Source organism: Mycteria americana, chromosome 8, assembly GCF_035582795.1.
Source record: "Mycteria americana isolate JAX WOST 10 ecotype Jacksonville Zoo and Gardens chromosome 8, USCA_MyAme_1.0, whole genome shotgun sequence".
NCBI lineage: Eukaryota > Metazoa > Chordata > Aves > Ciconiiformes > Ciconiidae > Mycteria > Mycteria americana.
In genome coordinates, this window is record NC_134372.1 from 49,828,679 (window position 1) to 49,848,605 (window position 19,927).

Sequence of the window (19,927 nt, forward strand, 5' to 3'; positions counted from 1 at the left end):
TATTAAAGTCTAGCTGTAAGGAAAGAGGAAAGCAGGAGCTGTAACAATTGCATGATTCGTTTGTCTTGCTCTGCAGATGTATCAGTGTCCATATTGCAAGTACAGTAACACGGACGTGAATCGGCTGCGGGTGCACGCCATGACCCAGCACTCAGTGCAGCCCATGCTCCGCTGCCCGCTCTGCCAGGACATGCTGAACAACAAGATCCACCTGCAGCTGCACCTCACCCATCTGCACAGTGTATCACCTGACTGCGTCGAGAAACTCATCATGACGGTAAGTGGCTGCGTAGTCAAGCACGTCTGCTGCCTTCCTCGCAGAGGTGAAGCGTAGAGGGAGGGCCTGACCCGCGCGGGCTGACTTTGCTGGAGCGGGCAGCTCCTTCATCTGTCAGGGCTCTGCCATTTAGGTTTTTCCCGTCCCTGCATGTTTTGTCTGCAGAGACTATCTTGTCCGTGCTCGAGCGCTGTGGAGACTGGCAGTGTTGCAGCGTTGAGTAATTCCCCTGTGAAGAGATTAGAATAAATATGATTTCCGTTAACTACTGAGGTCATTGCATGGGATCGCGTTTTGCACAGAAGCTTCTGGGAGATGCAGTGGCTGATGGGCTGCGCCCCTCCTCTTGCAGAGAGAAAGTGCTCGTGTGTTGATGAGCACTTCCCAAGAAGGACAGCCAGGGTGATTAAGGTAACATTACAGGAAATTAGATATCAGGTTTCTGCTTAAAATATGATTTTGAGAACCAATAGAGTAACTTCCCTTGGCGGCCTCATCTCGTGGAGAGGAGACAGTCCTATTGTGCTGCCCATGTTCTGCGCTTCGTTCACTTAATGAGGCTCATTGTTGTGGTTGTACGAGATAAGTTGGATCTGTTACTTCTGTGAGGAGCCACTCCTTCCAAAATTACAGTGCTTTTGTTGTGCAACAATTCCCTTTTTGCAGGGTAACCTGAACAAGCAAGGATACCCTGCCGTGGGCCCAAGGGAGGGGGAACCTTACGGGACCGTTGAATACTAGAGCTACTGTTTCAAGTGCTGTTTTTAAGATGTTTTGAAATGCCTGGTTTTACATTAAAATGTAAGCATAGGCAGTTAAAATTCTCTGAAGTAGGAAGTTAGCCACTGAAGTGCGGATTGAAAGTTCGCTAGATAAAGTCAACTGTCTTTGCGTAGAGCTGAAAACTTGTAACAACTCCGCTTCTCAAGCTGTTTGTCAGACAACGTTGTGGCTGTGTATGGGTTGTGATTGCTGTTGCAATATTCTGATGGGGAGCAGAAACTTCAGAGGGCAGATTGTGGTTCAGCACACACGTGTTTGCACCAGGCTCCTGTTCTGCCCTGCATCCTTGTTTTACCACCTAGCGTGGGAATCCTCCTCCAACACCGTCTCCGAGGAATTGGAATCGTCTAACTCGAGAGTTAGTGCGTGGTGAGAAGCAGTAAATTGACAGCGCAGTGTTCAGGTTCTCATTTGTGAGACCTGGGTTGCGCGCTGGCTCGACCCCACAGCCGCTGAGCCGGTCTCTCGCTGCTGCTGGCGCACGCGTGGTCGAGTGCGCAGCTGCTGGGCCTCTTCTGCGGGACTTGTCCGTGCTGCCGCGGCGCAGAAACGCTCCTAAAGGCTTACCCCGCTCTCCAGCGCTCAGGCACTTGCTTCAGTAGATAACATTTTGAGTCCCAGAATGCTTCTTTCATGAATTCCTTTTCCATAGGTTTCACATGAGTGCGCCTTGCCATTTGCTAGTGTCAGTTTAAGATGCAGGTAGAATTAATAAGGCACATTTTAAAAAATCCTCCTAAATTCACAAATGGGATGTATTGTCAGATTTCTACACTGTTATTTCTTCGGTATAATCTTCAAGGCCAGGTTGTGTCTGCGTTTAAGAACTTGTCACCAAGTATATAAAATAAGTGTGTATTTTGATTCCTGTCAGTTCTTTCTCTTTGTGGTTTCTTTCCTTGCACCCCATTTCTGCTTTGTTTTCTCCGTTCTTTGCCGATTCCTGACAACGGAATAATATCGTGTTTGTCGTAATTCTCACGTTCTTTATCAGCTCTCCTCCTGTGACATCACCTGAGCAAGCACAGGCAGCGTTGCCCAGCTTTTCTCTTACAGTTCTCTCGTCTTCTCTTTCTGTCACCCTTCCAGTCCTCTTGTGGCTCCTTCTCAAACACGCACCTTTATGCTTTTTGTCTTCCCCCTTCGCTTTACCAGCTACCTGTCCTCTGATTTCTCTGCCCTCTCTCTTGGCCCCAGCGGGCTCCGCAGGAGCCGAAGGTGGGCCCTGCGCCCCGGCGGGCTGCGAAGGCTCGCGGTGGCCGCTGTGGGACCAGTGCTCCCGACCACCCGCAAGAGCCACGCCTGCCCCAAGCGGGCGCCACGTTGTAAAACCCGTTAAGAGTCCCGCCAGGCTGACGGATCCCAGCGCGCTCCGAGTAACAGAGTCTAGAGAGGCAGGGGAAGAGCACCAGCAGCTCGCTCAGCCTGGAAGCTGGCCCTGCCCGCAGGCTCTGGCAGGGGGTGACTCTGCTCTGCCGGCAGAGTCACCCCCTTGACGCGCACCCGGGTCAAGGAGGTGTCCCGTCACAAAGACCTCGGTCTCTGTGACCTGCATCCATTTTGACTGGTGGTGCTTAAGTGTGTAAATACCTTCTGAGGACGCGAACGAATCTTGTTAGCTCCTAACTAAATTGATAGGAGACATTTTGACCTTAGGAGAGCAGTGGGCAGAAGCTGAGCCCCTTTGTTAGGCCAGCAAGCGTAACCAGTTTGCTAAGGGCACGTTATGCTGATGTGAAACGGTTCGTTCCTGAGCTGGGCTGTCGGCAGAACACGCAGTCTGGAACGGTGCGGTTGGGCTGGTCCGTCCTCTCGGCCTGAGCAGGTCTGTGTCCTCCAGGACACAGGGAGACCGGCAGAAGCCACTCGTTGAGGAGCGGAGGGACGCCGAGGACGGTCCCCTTAGGTGAGCGCAGCTGCTGTGCTGGAGCAGGGCCTCGTCGTGCCGCAGAGCGCAGGGCTTCTGCTGAGAACCGCGGAGACTGGCTTAGCCGTGAGGCTCTGCCTCTTGCTTCTTTCTGGTTTTTCCACCTTGCCGTTGCCCCTGGCCCTGGGCAGCTCTTTCCTCTGGTACCCAGAGATCTGTCCGGGGGAGGAAGATTGCCTCTCCGCCTTCAAGTCAAGTAGCACGTGTGTCAAAAGGTGGCTCTTTTTTGCATTAAATGAGAGAGACTTTGAGAAACGGTAGGGCTTGTGCAGCACGTGGCAGCCTCAAACGTTCCTGATTTTGCTCGTTCTAGCCAAGATTCCCGTCTCAGTCTGATGCGTGAATCGGGTCTCGGTGCCACCGCGAGGGAATTGCAGTCCGGTAAATGCGAGCCAGGTCCCTTTCGACACAGTGTCTTTGCGCTCGGCGTTTGGAGGAGGCTCCAGTTAATAATACCTTATCAGACGCCTTTCAGGAACCTGCAGTGTCTAATATGTCTGTTGCCATAGTAACGGCTCTTGCTTGTGCTCAGCATCTCCGAGCGGGCTGTTCCGTGCCCCCCTTTTCAGATCAGCGAGCAGCCGGGCTCGCTGTCCCACGGGACACCCAGGCCCTCCCCGCCGGCCCGGGCGCTGGGACCCGGCTGGGGGGGCCGCAGCCGCAGGCTGAGCGGAGAGGAGCGCCTGCCACGTCCCCGCGCGGCGTGGGGGCCAGGGAAGCCCCGAGGGCAGGGGCAGGGGCTCCTGCCGGCCCCCCCGTCTCCCGCGGCTCCCCTTCCACGGGGCTGGTGAACGAATGCGGCCAAGTTCATTTTAGGTGGCATTTCAGCCGCTCTGAGCGGGTCTAATCGCCATCTTTCCACATAACAGCCTCTTTGCTAATCTTGGGCCTGCACCGCTTCAGCAGAGAGCCCCTTAATGAGGGTGAAGTGCAGTTCGCCTGCACAGTCGATTGACAAGACTGATGGGCTCAGGCCGGGAGAAGGGACGGCTTCCCGACAGCCCCCGGGAGCGGGGAGCTCTCCCTCCGCCCGCAGCCGGCTTTATCCCTCTGCACATTCCTCTCCCGTCATTTCTGTTGTCAGTTTTCTCTTCCTCGGTTTAGGGGGTCTTCCCGGTGTTTCCAGCCGTCTTTCCATCTTTTTCCTTTCTCCCTTGCTCTAAGAGTAATCCTTGCCCGTCCCTGCCATCCTCACTTCTCCCTCTTGCTATCTTTACATTTTTTCCCTCTTTCCTATTGTCTTTTCTTATTGCTCTCTCCCTTCTGCTGTCATTCAATTTTTCTCTCTCCCTCCTTCTCGCCCCCTCTCACTCCCCCCTTTCCCTCTCACTCTGTGTCTCATTCTCCATCTCGGATGAAGGTAATGAAAATAATCGGGCTTCATTAATTCTGAGCCCTGTGAGATGATAGCCATTTGGAGCCATGTTTGCCAATTAGATGGTCTAAATTAGAAGTGACCTTGGTATACTGCCATTGCTTTGCCTCTCTGAGTCTAATGAAGCTTTTCACTCCAGCACCCTCTCTCTCTCTTTGTAATGGAAATTACCTCCTTTGTCTGGTTCGGGAACCTTGCATTGCATGTGTATTTCCCCCTGGTTGCATGGACATAAGGATAGAAATGTATCTCCTCAGACCCTTTCTAGAGATTTTCTTTTCCAAGCCGCACAATTTCAACGTTTTGGGGCATTTACAGGGGAACCTGTAAATAGACTGTCCACACCTTCGGTCACTCGGTCGGAGGAAAGGCAGAGCAGGCAGATCCAGCGTGCACGGGGAGCTGGCTGTTCACGCTATCCAAGATTAATTTTTTGGACGTGCCAAGAATATGCTTGTGTCACGCTGCCGGGGCCAGCGCGGGAGGGGTGGTGCAGCTCTGAGCCTCCGGCCCGTGCTGATAAGCGGCTCTGCAGTTCATCGTCTTAAAAATCTGGTAGATCCCGTAGGGGCAGGAGCCATGCTTGTCACTGCCGTAGGTTGTCACGGGTGAGGAGTGGACCCACAGGTTGTTCTCCAGACCGGTGACGGGCAGGTCCGTAGGTGTCAGGGCGTGTGCGATCTGCTGAGGATACTTGTGGGTCAGGGAGGCAGGAGACGTGGCGTGTCAGCCCTTGGGTTTTTCGTCACGGTCACTCACTGGATTGCATTGTCTATAGAAACGGCCATCGAATTGGGGTGCCCACGCGTGTCAGTGGATCTCGTCATCTTAAAGAAATTTTATCTGCTTAAGGGGATCTGAATTTCTTCCGAAAGGGAGGGTCCTTGGAAGCAGAGGCTTGTCCCAACAACTTTGCATCTTCTAAGGCAGATAATTGGCTTCTCCCCAGTCTGCTCTAGAGGGAAGTTCTCCGGCCGGCATTCCCATCTCCAGTACAGACCACAGGGGAGACGTTTCAAAGTGGGGCACAGGAGGGGCTGCCACAGTCTCTGGCCCGAACTTCCCCCTCCTTCGCTCTTTACCCAAGCAAGTTCCCCACCACACCGAGCGGGACGGGGATGGGGACGGGACGGTCGGAGCAAAGGGCGCGCCCTGAGTGCCTGCGCCAGCGTTAGGGCTTTCCAGACGTTCATGGAGACGCTGACTCTAGTCAGCGTCTCCATGTACCGATAAAGTGAAGTACCGATAACTGAACCTGATCCACCTATTGGGGTCCAAACGCCGGGCTGTCAGGAAGAGCGGGTAGGAGTGAACTGCCGATCCCTCCCCACCTCCCGGTTTCATTGGGACAGAAAGGTCAAGAGTGACGCAGGTCGAAGGGACCATTTGCCTTCTGTATGGTAACGTTGCTTTGGAGAGCAACCTAGAGGAGACCTCGGACATAGGAGCAGCGGGGGACGGGCGTGCTCGGGGCTGTGCGCAGAGGTGGATCTGGCGTGGTGGATCAGAGAGTGGTGTTTCCAAGCTGGAAGGCTTTGCCGGTGGCTTGTGGGCCAGAAGATCGCAGCTGCAGCTGCAAAGGGGATACAGTTTAATGTTAGACAGAGCAAAGCGAGTGTGTACAGAAGAAGGAAAGGGAGAAGACAAATCACATTTGTCGGCCTTCCATCTGTAGGGTTGTTTTTTTAATAAGGGTTCAGATTGATGGACTTGCTGCCACTGTGAGACAGCTGGTGCTGAAGAGACATTTGAACAGAGGTACGAGCAGAGCCGAGGGCGGGTGCCAGGATTACACGCCAGGTATTGCCTGCTCGGGTGAGAGGGAGGTAGAGAGCATTTAATGACCGCACGCGCTAACACAGGCTGTGCTGGAGATAAACACGTTCCTCCCTATCACCGGAACAGTTAATGCCATTTAAATACACCTGAAGTACAAAATGCGGTGCTGTAGAGCACCGCTCCCTGTTTATCTGTCGGGTGGCCGTGGCCTACTAAACTTTCCTGCCCCCTTGGTACTCCCACTGTTTGTTTGTATTAAAAGCAGCTGCAACGTGCCAGGCGTTTTCTGCGCGCCCAAGGAAGCGGTATGTCCTCGGACAGGTTTGCAGTGTAAAAGGACAAATAGCTCAAAATGGGCAGTCTAGAATTCAGTGTCAATGCAAAATTATTCGAGACGTGCAGTCTGTTTTCACTATTTTTATCTTTGCTGCCTGCTCCGGGGGTGGTCCATGGGGATGAAGAGGCAGGGTACTCCTGCCCTGGAAAATGGTGTCGGAGGCGGGCGGCACGTTCCGGAGAAGCCGGAATGGTGCTAAACAGGTAGAGGACCAAAGCGGGTCCAGTTGCTGAAGCAAGACCAGAGCCTTACTTTCAAGGTTTTGCTTCCCAGGGCCAGCCCGCGTGGCTGCTGGACTGCCTGCAGCTGCCCTGCATCCATACCCAGAATTTCTAGTTTCCTGCACTTTTCTCCAAGCTTTTTTCTGTTTGCCTTTTGGTATTTTGTGCCTGTAGCAATTTAATGCACCGCAGCCTTTTTTTTTTTCTTCCCCCCTTTTTTTTCTTTTTTTTTATTGCGGAGGGAGAGGTAGAAGTAGGGTGAGAACTGTGGCTATGGAGGTGCAGGTAGATAAAGGTAATTACTTAAACACATATAGGGCAGGACTTACTGGTTTGGAGACCCAGATTAAGATGCAGAGGAGCATGTGAGGTTGATGATTATATTTCGGGGAGAGTTAATTGACGGAAGGTGAAGGCAGACAAAGAACCGCTGCTTACTGCCTTCTTGAATCCCAATCAGGAATTATGATTAAAGACGGGGCGAGACAACAGAGGCCTGATGAATTGGTGTCTTTTTTTTTTTCTTTTTTGCCGTCATTCACACTTGATTGACTTCAACCTTTCAAGTGCAAAAGTCTCTCTTTTCCATTATTATTCATAGCCATCTGAGTTTTTCTAATTAAAGTGTATGAAAACAATTACTGATCCGTCGTACTGAGTGTGGTAGTGGGGATGGCTGCCTTACTGTAATGCGTATAAAAAGCCCACAGTTTTCTATAATGATGTGCAGCTGAGGTGTTAGATAATTTTATTCTTTTTCTACTCTGTTGGGGTTTTTTTTAATTTCTCATTATTTATTTTTCATAATTCCTAAAGATCCTAGGAAAGCGCTCTCCCTGCTGATAAAGCTGAGAGGGACGGCTCCTTCTTGCCTTCCCTCCTCGGCGTCCCTGCTCGTCCCCCTCCTCCGAGCCCGGCTACCGGGAATTAACCAGTGACCTTTCACGTCTCCCGACCCACCACCCACAGCCATCAGATGCTCCCGCTTAGAGTGAAAGGTGGAATGAATTTGGTGTGCTCAGCTTCCCTCCTGGCGATTTATCAGTGTCAGCTGCCCTTCCTGCCGACGTCTGTGGGACCCGGCGCCCACCTCTCTGCACCAGCCGTCCCAGTCAAGGCAGGGAGCTCAGCATCCCGCCCCGGTGCGGTTCGGATGTCTGCAGCGACTCCAACGTGAACATTGGTTTCTGAGGTTTTTCATGGGCTGTTTCTGCTTCCATTCACTTAGCGAAGCCAATGTCTAGTCTGTGTTTGCTTGGATTTGACATGCATGTAGATAAGGAAGATTTCATGTCCTGCCCGTAGGTTTACCTTCAGCTTCACCACGGATTTACTAATATCTCATGCGGTTCAATCAGAGCCTTGCGGTCCTTGACTTTGCAGAAAGCAAGGTGCACTGCATGCCGATGACAGCCTCACTCGCTCACTCTCTTCTGAAATCCAAGGTTCAAATGCCCTCTTCAAATGTATTGGAGAGAAGGATGGAGAGAGTTGTTTTGCTAGGAAACGTACCTGTCTAGGAGTGTTTATTTATGCCTCACTTTCCCAATGGTCAGGGGCTGGCAGCAGAAGCACCACAAGCATTGCAAGTCAGTGGTGGTTTCTGTTCCTTCAAGTACCACGGCCCTGGTGGAAGGGAAATGCTCCCTGAGCGGCAGCGGGATGAAGCGTGCAGCTGCTCGGAGCTGTAGAGGTGCCTTTGCTTGCCCCAGGCATCTAACCAGTGCTGGCAGCCGTGCGCTGGAGTACGGCACGGGTGGTGATGGTGATGGGGGTCTGTCTTTCCGGTGGCTGCTCTGGGGAGAAGGGCTGTGGGGCAGCTTTTCCGGTGGTGTGAGATACTGGCTCTGGACGTTCAGAAGGGTATTCGTTGTCCTGCGTCTGATGCCAGCCGCATACAAACTGCTGGCGAGGTAGTTTGCATGTTCTGTGTGGGACTGGTTACACCCGAAGAAACACAGTTTTCCAGAAAAAGATGAGCATATGCATGTGACTCTCTGAAAAGAGCATCTCTAGTTGAAGCACACAAACTCTCCAGCTCTTTAAATATGTTGGTGTTCAAGCACTGCTTGGTGGTGGTGGTTATGGTGGTGCAGGGTCTAGACAAACACTTGAAGAGCAGCGAAGGGAACGCATCAGTCAGAGCAAGGAAGGGGTTACCAAAAGCTTTTCATTCCACGGACAATTTGCTGTCTTTTTAGTCTTTCCTTATTCATCCTTTCCTTTGTCACCTCTCTCCTTATTTGTACTTTTCTTTCTCATGCCCCTCCTTTTCCTGCATCGATACACTTTGAAAACAGTGCTGCAATGCTCCCTAGTTCAAGATTACAGTGTACTTTACGAGGTATGATTTAATTAGGGGCCTTATTATGTTTTCAGCAGCTTAAGGTGGGCCTTTCAACTTATCTACCTAATTGGTTGCACAAGAAGTTTCACAGCCCATGACAAAACATTGTCAGTGATCAAAGTCTGAATTCTACATAAAGGAAAAATATTAATAATAAGATTATTCTTCAAGTGTGCACTGCTAATTATGTCCAGAATGTAACTGTAGAAACACTTTTGACTGATGTGAGCTTTGTCTAATAAACATGAGTCTTCAGTGAGCTATGAAAAGTGACGCCTCTGACTTTACAACGCTGGTGTCTAATTTTGCCACTGAAGATGTTTTAAATATTTTCCTGTGCTTTTCTTCTCCCCACATCCCTCCCTCCCTGTCTCCAGGTGACAACACCTGAGGTGATGATGCCCAGCAGCATGTTTCTCCCAGCAGCCGCTCCAGAGAAGGACGGGAACTCAACTGCAGAGGAGCTGGGGAAGCAGCCTGGTGAGTGGGGGTCAATGAGGTCCACGGGTCCCACCACTCCCCCAGCTCCCATCACCTGGTCAGGGACTGTGTCTGGGGACATCTCTGCCCGGGTGAGCTCCGTGTGCCCAGCTGTCTCCTGAGGACCACAGTCGGACGGTGCCCAGCAGGGCCGTCTCCCTTCATCTGTGCCGCAAACAGGCTGGTGCCCCGGGTGTCCCCATGGCAGGCCAGAGCAGGGCGGCTCAGAGCTGAGGAGCACAGCTCACCACCGTGGCGATTCACGTGGAAATGGTGTTGCATCCTTGCAAAGGAGAAGACCAGATGTGAGCAGCGAAAAGCAGAGGTGGTGGAGGGCTGAGGGGATTGATAGAGAAACGCTGAAGGTTGCAGCTGCTGGCCGCAAACCGTGCTCCCACCTCTGCTGTACTTGCTCTGCTGCCATCGTAGATCAAGTACATACGCTGGGCACACAGTTTGGGGAGCTTTGGGCTGCTGTGGTCCTTATCCAGTCCAAATCTCCTCTGCCTTTTTCATTGCCATGCTGTGTTACGAAGGCATGGCTGTAAATCCATGGCTATTTAGTCCTGGCTTTGTAGTGTGGTGTGAGAGCATCCCAAGAACCTCATTCTGCGTGGGCAGAAGTGTCTGATCTCAAACCTGGCAGGGAAGCAGTGCCGGTCTTCCTTCTGTGCCCTCTTGAAAGGTCTGTAAGGAATCTGGGAACGACGACAGCCATCGTTTCCTTTCAGGCAGATGGCCCCAAGGCAGGGATGCTGGTGGGGCACCACTGGCGCAGCCAGGGTAGCTAACGGGCAATGGGATCCCTTTTTTGGCCTCTGCCCATATCACGCTGTCTTTTCTGGCAGTACTGTGCTCTTAGACCCTGGAAAAGTGGCAGTGGACTGAGTGCTTCTTCCTTCTTCTCCCATCCTCCCTCAAACAGCACCCTTTGAGCTGCTGCCAGCAGGACCTGAATTTCATTCCTGTTCTAGCTTTGATAGGACCAAGACTCAAATACTACCTTCAGTTTGATGAACCTTCTTGTCGGAAAAGAGGCAGGACATCAAAGAAAAACAGCAAAGACAGACAGGTGGCTGAATGGCCTTCACTTAAAAGGAAGAATTAAAGGTGATAAATGCACTAAGGGAACGTGTGTGTGTGAATAATTTCCAGATACTCAAAGTGGGCAAGAAAGTAAATTGTGTAGGTTTATGCAATGGGCCATGATGAGGGTAATGGGCTGATATTAAAATAAATGAATGAAGATAGAGGAGAAATGTTAGAAATAGCTATCATCTCTCAGAGGAAAAAACACGGCCATATTAGGGACAAAAAGAGGGTGCTGATCAGCCCTCGTGTGCTGGTGTAACTTTCAGGTTTGCTCTGATTTTGTTTTCACAGAGATCTCTGAGGACTCGGGAAAGAGTCTTTTGCCATCGGAAAGCGCAGAGCACAGCGGAGATCCCAAGCCCGTTCCAGCCGATCAGAGCTCTGCCAGGGAGGACTCGGGCTTCCTCTGCTGGAAGAAGGGCTGCAACCAGGTGTTCAAGAGCTCGGCAGCCCTGCAGACACACTTCAACGAAGTTCACGCAAAGCGGCCTCAGCTGCCGGTGTCCGATCGCCACGTCTACAAGTACCGTTGTAACCAGTGCAGCCTGGCGTTCAAAACCATTGAGAAGCTGCAGCTCCATTCCCAGTACCACGTCATCCGGGCGGCCACGATGTGCTGCCTCTGCCAGCGCAGCTTCCGAACCTTCCAGGCCCTGAAGAAGCACCTGGAAACCAGCCATCTGGAGCTGAGCGAGGCCGACATTCAGCAGCTGTATGGTGGTCTCTTGGTCAACGGGGACCTCCTCGCTATGGGCGATCCTTCACTTGCAGAAGACCACACCATAATAGTTGAGGAAGATAAGGAGGAGGAGAGCGACTTGGAAGATAAGCAGAGCCCGACAGGTAGCGATTCAGGGTCGGTGCAAGAGGACTCTGGCTCAGAACCGAAAAGGGCCCTACCCTTCAGGAAGGGCCCTAACTTCACTATGGAGAAATTCCTAGATCCGTCTCGCCCTTACAAGTGCACAGTCTGCAAGGAGTCTTTCACGCAAAAGAACATTCTCCTGGTCCATTACAATTCAGTTTCTCATCTGCATAAACTGAAAAGAGCCCTCCAAGAGTCTGCTACTGGGCAGCCCGAACCTACCAGCAGCCCAGACAACAAACCTTTTAAGTGTAACACCTGCAACGTGGCCTACAGTCAGAGCTCAACCTTGGAGATCCACATGAGGTCTGTCCTGCACCAAACCAAGGCTCGCGCGGCCAAGCTGGAGGCAGCTGGGGGCAGCAGCAGCAGTAACGGAGCTGGCAACAGCAGCAGCAGCAGTCTCTCTTTGGGTTCGTCCACGCCAAGTCCAGTGAGCGCTAGCAACAGTAATACTTTTACAACCACCAACACAAGTAATTCGGGCACAACCCCCATTCCCAGCCTGCTCAACCAGGTATCCAGCGACGGTGTGGGAATTCCTTCTTTAGGTAACCCTGTAAGCACTAATATCTCCTCGCCTTCGGAGCCCAAAGAGGTAAACCGAAAGAAGCTGGCAGACATGATTGCATCCAGGCAGCAGCAGCAGCAGCAACAGCAGCAGCAGCAGCAGCAGCAGCAAGCTCAAACCTTGGCACAGGCACAGGCCCAAGTCCAGGCCCATCTGCAACAAGAACTGCAGCAGCAAGCCGCTCTCCTGCAGTCTCAGCTGTTCAACCCAGCACTTTTGCCGCACTTTCCGATGACCACTGAGACCCTTCTGCAGCTTCAGCAACAGCAGCATCTTTTGTTTCCTTTCTACATCCCCAGTGCCGAGTTCCAGCTCAATCCGGAAGTTAGTTTGCCTGTCACCAGTGGTGCATTGACATTGACTGGTACGGGTCCAAGTCTGCTGGAGGACCTGAAAGCTCAAGTTCAGCTCCCTCAGCAGAGCCATCCACAGCTCTTACAGCAGCAGCAAGGTCAGCTGTCCTTGTCACAACCTCACTCCGTCCTTATACAGCAGAGCCAGCACCCTGAGAAGAAGAATAAATCCGTAGTGAAGGAGAAAGAAAAAGAAACCCCACGGGAAAGGGAAGGTGCAGAGAGGGGAGACAATAATGTAGCATCTAAGGAGTCTCTGCCGGATAACTTAAAGCCCAAAGAGAAGAAGGACTTTGTACCAGGCAGTAGTTCGGAGCCCTCCTTACTGCCTCCGCGTATTGCCTCTGATGCAAGAGGGAATGCCACAAAAGCCTTGCTGGAAAACTTTGGCTTTGAGCTTGTCATTCAGTATAACGAGAACAAGCAGAAGGTGCAGAAGAAAAATGGGAAGACAGAGCAAGGTGACAACTTGGAAAAGCTTGAGTGTGATACATGCGGCAAGTTCTTTTCAAACATCCTCATCCTGAAGAGCCACCAAGAGCATGTTCACCAACATTACTTTCCCTTTAAGCAGTTAGAGAGATTTGCCAAACAATACAGAGAACACTATGACAAACTGTACCCGCTAAGGCCTCAGACCCCAGAGCCACCGCCACCGCCTCCACCGCCCCCACCTCCGCTCCCTCCAGCACCTCCTCAGCCGGCTTCTACTCCTACCATTCCTACTTCTGCCCCACCGATTACCTCTCCTACGATCGCACCAGCCCAGCCGTCTGTGCCACTCACCCAGCTCTCCATGCCAATGGAGCTCCCCATCTTTTCCCCACTTATGATGCAAACCATGCCACTACAAACGTTACCTGCTCAGCTGCCGCCCCAGCTTGGTCCCGTAGACCCTCTGCCTGCCGACTTGGCCCAGTTGTACCAGCATCAGCTCAACCCTAGCCTTCTCCAGCAGCAGCAGAACAAGAGGCCACGGACGCGGATCACCGACGACCAACTCAGAGTCCTTCGGCAGTATTTTGATATTAACAATTCCCCAAGTGAGGAACAGATCAAAGAGATGGCGGACAAATCTGGATTGCCCCAGAAAGTGATCAAGCACTGGTTCAGAAACACTCTTTTCAAAGAACGCCAGCGCAACAAGGATTCCCCATACAACTTCAGTAATCCTCCCATTACCAGCCTGGAAGAACTGAAGATAGACTCACGGCCTCCTTCTCCAGAACCTCAAAAGCAGGAGTACTGGGGAAGCAAGCGGTCCTCCCGGACACGCTTTACTGACTACCAACTCAGAGTCCTGCAGGACTTCTTTGATGCCAATGCTTATCCAAAGGATGATGAATTTGAGCAGCTTTCTAACTTGCTGAACCTCCCAACGCGTGTTATAGTGGTGTGGTTCCAGAATGCCCGTCAAAAAGCTAGGAAAAACTATGAGAATCAGGGAGAAGGCAAAGACGGGGAACGACGGGAGCTTACAAATGACAGGTATATTAGAACAAGCAACTTGAACTACCAATGCAAAAAGTGCAGTCTAGTCTTTCAGCGCATTTTTGATCTCATTAAACACCAGAAAAAGCTTTGTTACAAAGATGAGGATGAGGATGGACAGGATGATAGCCAGAATGAAGACTCTATGGATGCAATGGAGCTCTTGACTCCAACCAGTTCCTCCTGCAGCACACCAATGCCCTCGCAAGCTTACAGCACACCTACGTCTTCAGCCAATGCAACCTCCTCAGCTTTTCTGCAGCTCACAGCAGAGGCAGATGATTCCTCCACCTATAGTTCTAAAGTAGAAGCTACAGATGAGAAACCAAAGCAGTCTGAACCTCCAAGTACACAGCAAAACCAAACTCAAGAGAAGCAAGTGCAACCAAAGCAAGAGTCTCAGCAGCAACAGGACCAAGGAGAACAAAAGACAAGTTCAGCACACCAAAAGATTTCACAGTTATCCTCCCCCTCCTCATTGCAACAGCCACCTCCCCCTCCTCAGCCCCCTCAGTGCTCCTTGTCACAGTCAAGCCCAAGTCCATCTCAGCTCTCACATCTCTCCCTCAAACCCATTCACACATCCACCCCTCAACAGCTGGCAAACCTACCTCCTCAGCTAATCCCATACCAGTGTGACCAGTGTAAGCTGGCATTTCCTTCCTTTGAGCATTGGCAGGAGCATCAGCAGCTCCATTTTCTGAGTGCACAGAACCAGTTTATCCACCCCCCATTCCTGGACAGAACGCTGGATATGCCGTTCATGCTTTTTGATCCCAGCAATCCACTACTTGCGAGCCAGCTGCTATCTGGAACATTACCACAGATTCCAGCAAGCTCAGCCACTTCACCGTCAACTCCGACATCCACAATGAACACACTGAAGAGAAAGCTGGAGGAAAAGGCCAGTGCAAGCCCTGGAGAAAATGACAGTGGGACTGGAGGAGAAGAACCACAAAGGGATAAACGTCTAAGGACAACCATTACCCCAGAGCAGCTGGAAATTCTTTATCAGAAATACTTGCTCGACTCCAACCCAACACGGAAAATGTTGGATCACATTGCACATGAAGTGGGCTTGAAGAAACGCGTGGTGCAAGTTTGGTTTCAGAACACCCGTGCACGGGAAAGGAAGGGACAGTTCAGAGCTGTAGGGCCTGCCCAAGCCCATAGACGGTGTCCCTTCTGCCGAGCTCTCTTTAAAGCAAAGACAGCTCTTGAAGCTCATATCCGATCCCGTCACTGGCATGAGGCCAAGAGAGCTGGATACAACTTGACGTTGTCTGCTATGCTCTTAGATTGCGATGGGGGACTCCAGATGAAGGGAGACATCTTTGATGGAGCAAGCTTTTCCCACATGCCACCAACTAGCAGTGATGGACAGAGCGTTCCTCTCTCCCCAGTGAACAAGAGCATGGAACTGTCACCTCGAACTCTGCTGAGTCCATCCTCCATTAAGGTGGAAGGCATAGAAGACTTCGAGAGTCCCTCCATGTCCTCGGTCAATCTGAGCTTTGACCAAACAAAGCTGGACAATGACGACTGCTCTTCTGTCAACACTGCAATCACAGACACTACAACAGGAGATGAAGGGAACGCAGACAACGACAGTGCAACAGGGATTGCAACCGAAACCAAATCAGCGTCGGGACCCAGTGAAGGTCTGACAAAAGCTGCCATGATAGCAATGTCTGAATATGAAGATCGGCTGTCTTCTGGCCTGGTCAGCCCAGCTCCCAGCTTTTACAGCAAAGAGTACGATAATGAAGGTACTGTGGACTATAGTGAAACATCCAGCCTTGCAGACCCCTGCTCACCCAGCCCTGGTGCAAGTGGTTCAGCCAGCAAGTCTGGAGAGAGCGGGGATCGGCCCGGACAGAAACGCTTTCGCACTCAGATGACTAATCTCCAGCTAAAAGTTCTTAAGTCATGCTTTAATGACTACAGGACACCTACCATGCTGGAGTGTGAGGTCCTGGGCAATGACATTGGACTGCCAAAGAGAGTTGTTCAGGTCTGGTTCCAGAATGCTAGGGCAAAGGAGAAGAAGTCCAAACTCAGCATGGCCAAGCATTTTGGTATAAACCAAACAAGTTACGAGGGACCCAAAACAGAGTGCACTTTGTGTGGCATCAAGTACAGCGCTCGGCTGTCTGTACGTGACCATATCTTCTCTCAACAGCATATCTCCAAAGTTAAAGAAACCATTGGAAGCCAGTTGGATAAGGAAAAGGAGTATTTTGACCCAGCTACTGTACGTCAGTTGATGGCTCAGCAGGAGCTGGACCGGATCAAAAAAGCCAATGAGGTTCTTGGTCTGGCAGCTCAACAGCAGGGCATGTTTGATAACACCCCTCTGCAAGCTCTTAACCTTCCTGCTGCATACCCAGCACTACAGGGCATCCCTCCAGTCTTGCTCCCAGGCCTCAACAGCCCATCCTTACCAGGCTTCACTCCATCCAACACAGGTGGGTATGGATATTATCACTCTGCTCAGAGACACAGCTTAACTTGACGCATCTTTAGCACAAGCGGATCCCTTGAGACTGACTGATAATAGGATGCCCGGCCCTTTAGTTGAGCGTGTTTACTTGACAGCGAATAAGCAATAGGTATTTTATCTTTAATTCCTGAACTCGGGTTTTCTAGCAAAGTCTGAAATAGAGCAAGATCTAGACACGCTGCATATCTCTGTTCTGTTAGCACAGACTAAAAATTCTGAAGCACCTTCAAGGAATGGAAAATAGAGGATTTATCAAATGGAACAGGAAAAGGACTAATGTGCTGAATGCATTGTTCATTATGCCTTTCCTTTTGTTATTAAATTCAGTTTATGTAGTGCCATCCCAAGTTTTTAATCATTCTGAACCATTTCTAGGGAAAAGTGTGGTGTGCCTGGTAGCACTGGTGAGAGAAACCTGGAGCATCTTTAGGTAGCGGCCTTATGGTGACCTCCAGGTCAAATCCCGATGCAGCTGTGGATTGGTTTTTGAGCAATGGCTGGGCTCAACCTGAAAGTACCTTCTCAGCAAACGACAGTGTAGTCGTGGGACAAGTCTCCTTTGTATTTTAATAAGAATTTTCTTAACAATACTACACAAAAATGAAATTGGGCATAGTCCTTTGGGTGGCCTAATCGCAGATATTGGACTTTGGTTTTTGAGGATACTCCCTTCCCTTGTACCTGGTGGATGGGTGGAAAGTATAAGATGCGTAGCAGAGACTGGCAGTGGAAGAGCAGACTAGCAGTGACCTAGAAAACGTGATCCAAGGGCCTTATTTCACCCCTGCTCCATCCGTGGCATCCCAGAGACATGCCTGTGTCTGAATTGCCACTCATGACAGAGTAATTGATGTTCTCTGGGAGACTTGCTTTCACTTGGCAGACTTCTCTGTTTACTTCTGATGATCCCTCTTCAAGTTGACTTTCACCAGGGCGGCTCCACGTTTACAGAGGTATCCCGAGAACTGATTCCAGTGTCTTCTCTCAGCAAGAGGCTGAGTCTCTCTGAGGCTGGAAAGCCCGTGACACCGTAACGCCTGGTACGGTTACACCATGTGCCACTGTGCACCTTTGTTTTCTACACTGTGGCAATACAGGTCTACCGCTATTAGACAGTGTCCAGGAACGGTAACTTTCTCTTACTGTACTGAACTAATTGGCTAATGGTGAGTTATAATCCATGGTGTGAACCCTAAATAGGATCTGAGCATCTTCCTGGCTTCTTAATCGGAAATCGGAGTGCTATCAGTCTCCAAAAAGACTTTCTGATGCTTTTATTCAGCAGGCTGACTCTGAAGTTCCTTTTTCAACAGATTGAAAAACTCATTGCAGATGCCGCCAGGTAACATGGTTGTGTCATGTTAATAAAATGGCCATCTTCTTTTGTCATCCCGGAGGTAAATCTTTGGATAAGCAGAGCAAAGCCCTAGACAAAAGGATAGCAGCTGGTGTGAGCAGCTACGCGGAACTTGAACAGCTCATCTGACACTGGCGGGGGGGACCGGCTGCAGAGCTGCTCGCTGTAAATCGCATCAGTAGTGCCTGAAGTTTGTGTGTGGTTGCAGGGACGTTGGGTGTAACAGCCTAAAGAGAGCCCGAGAGACCCGTGACTCAAAACAGGCATCGTTCTCTCCCTCAGAAGTGGCTGCGTTCACCTTTTTCTCCATTACTGCTCGTCTCTGAAATATCTTCTGTTGACAAATGAAAAAGAGTAAAATCTCGCTGTATTTGTTGGGTTCTGGCCTTTCCAAAGATGATCCACTCTCTTGGAGTCAAGATCCTTTTTTCCACGAGAGCAGCAGAGGGGATTACCTTGTAGCATGGTTGCTGATGTCCGTGTCAGAAAGTCCTATCAGAGAGCAGAAAAGATCAGAGTAAGTGTTTCTGGAATCTGGAAGAGCTTTCTGCTGGCAGTTAGGGCCTCTGCAAGGCTTTTTTGCATAGTTACAGAACTCTTCCCATGCCCCCCAAAGCGAAAGTAAAACCGTTCTTGACTATGGCTGTAGGATAGGTCATGGCAATGAAACCATTTTTAAAAACAGTTGCTGTTAGAAATTCTGGTGTTCAGGGCCGCTGCCCATTCCTGCTCCTTGAATCTAGTCCTAGCTACATGCCTGAAGGGCATCTTTGCATGCCAGGACTTTTTCATGCGATACTTCTGTTCTTACCAAAGATCTTGTTTCAGAGGCCAGAAGCAGGCCAAGAGGATCTCTTTGGCAAATTATATTGTCAGCCTATCGCAGATAGCTCTGTGCTGTTTACTTAGTACCCCAAATTTTAACAGGATCTAAAATTACTTTTTTGCACTTCAATCTATATTGTTGCTTTTATTTTTCTCCAAAGACCAGAATGTGTCCTGGGGAGATGGGGCTACGTACTATGAATGTTAAAAGCAATCAGCGGCTGCCTAGACAGGACTAAGCTATTTAGAAAGTCAAACAGACTATTTGTGGCCTTTAGATAAAGCTCCAAAGGTCAGGCCATCTCAGCTCAAAGCCTGTCGAAGCAGATAAGGCTGTGCATCCAGGAATGTTATGAATTAGCCGCTGCTCCTACGCTTGAACCTCTCAGTTCAACTAGGGAACATCGGTTTCAATGGCATCTATCCATAATATGCCCTTATCTGCAATCTATAAGGCTGCAGCGTGGAGGCTCACTTCGTACACTTCATACCTTCACAAATCACCATTGTCTCGATGCCGCGTCGGGAGCGGATGCAGGTTTCAGAAGGGCTTTGCATCAGCCATCGCTGAATTCTCCCGGCTCTTGGCCGCCCTCCTCCCAGCCCTCCTGCGGGGCGGCTTCGCCAGGCTGGCCTCCGCAGAGCCACGGCGGCTCGGCCTCCCGCCCTTCGCCCGGGAGGCCAGCGCCGGGCGCGGGTTTCCAGCGTCGGGACGAATGCAGCGCTGCAGGCAGATGAGCTGTTTGTACCGGGGTGTAGCGCGGCCAGGTTTTGGAGCGTGCTTTGCTCCCCATAGCTGCCGGCTACTACTCAGAGCACGAAGCTGCGGGAAAGCGGTTCCTGTGCTGTATGTTGAGAAGCATGGAGTCCTTCGGGGCTACACCAGCTTCACAGGGCATGCTTAAGTGACGGGCTCTTGCGATGCAGCGGTGCGGGCAGCAGTCTGGGGCTGGGTGTCCAGAAGCCTGAGGAGCACGAGTGTCTTCGCACAGAATTTACACCTTGTGCTCCCTGCATCAGCCTCTGCCCCAGGTCCCGCCGGCTGCTCTGGCCGAGGGCCTGGGTGTGGGGCTGCCTGCTAGCGGCAGGGGTGAGATGGTTGAGGATGCCTACACTTGTTCCTCAGGATCGATATGGTGATTTAAGACCTCACCAGGATAAATGGGGCAGCTGCAGCTCGGGCGGAGCTGTTGGCCCCAGCCCCTGGCTGTGTTTGAGTCCCTTTTACGCTGCCTTCGCGAGGCAAAGGAGCCCTGCAGCAGCTGGATTTCCCTGCCGGGAATCACCGCCTGCCCTGTGCACAGCGATTTCTCTGCTGGCCTGCTTCCCCTTGGAAAAGACTGT

The 19,927-nt window shown here is 51.2% G+C and overlaps 1 protein-coding gene across 7 annotated transcripts in view; it reads left to right on the forward strand.

Annotated features, from left to right (window-relative positions):
- The window catches only part of ZFHX3 (zinc finger homeobox 3), a 693,525-nt gene that overhangs the window by 669,164 nt on the left and 4,434 nt on the right, over positions 1–19,927 (forward strand). For all 7 annotated transcript variants that reach the window (XM_075509294.1, XM_075509295.1, XM_075509296.1 and 4 more), the window contains 3 exons: positions 77–277; positions 9,424–9,526; positions 10,910–16,366. In XM_075509294.1, the coding sequence (XP_075365409.1) occupies positions 77–277; positions 9,424–9,526; positions 10,910–16,366 (5,761 nt within the window). The remainder of the gene's footprint in view (positions 1–76; positions 278–9,423; positions 9,527–10,909; positions 16,367–19,927) is intronic.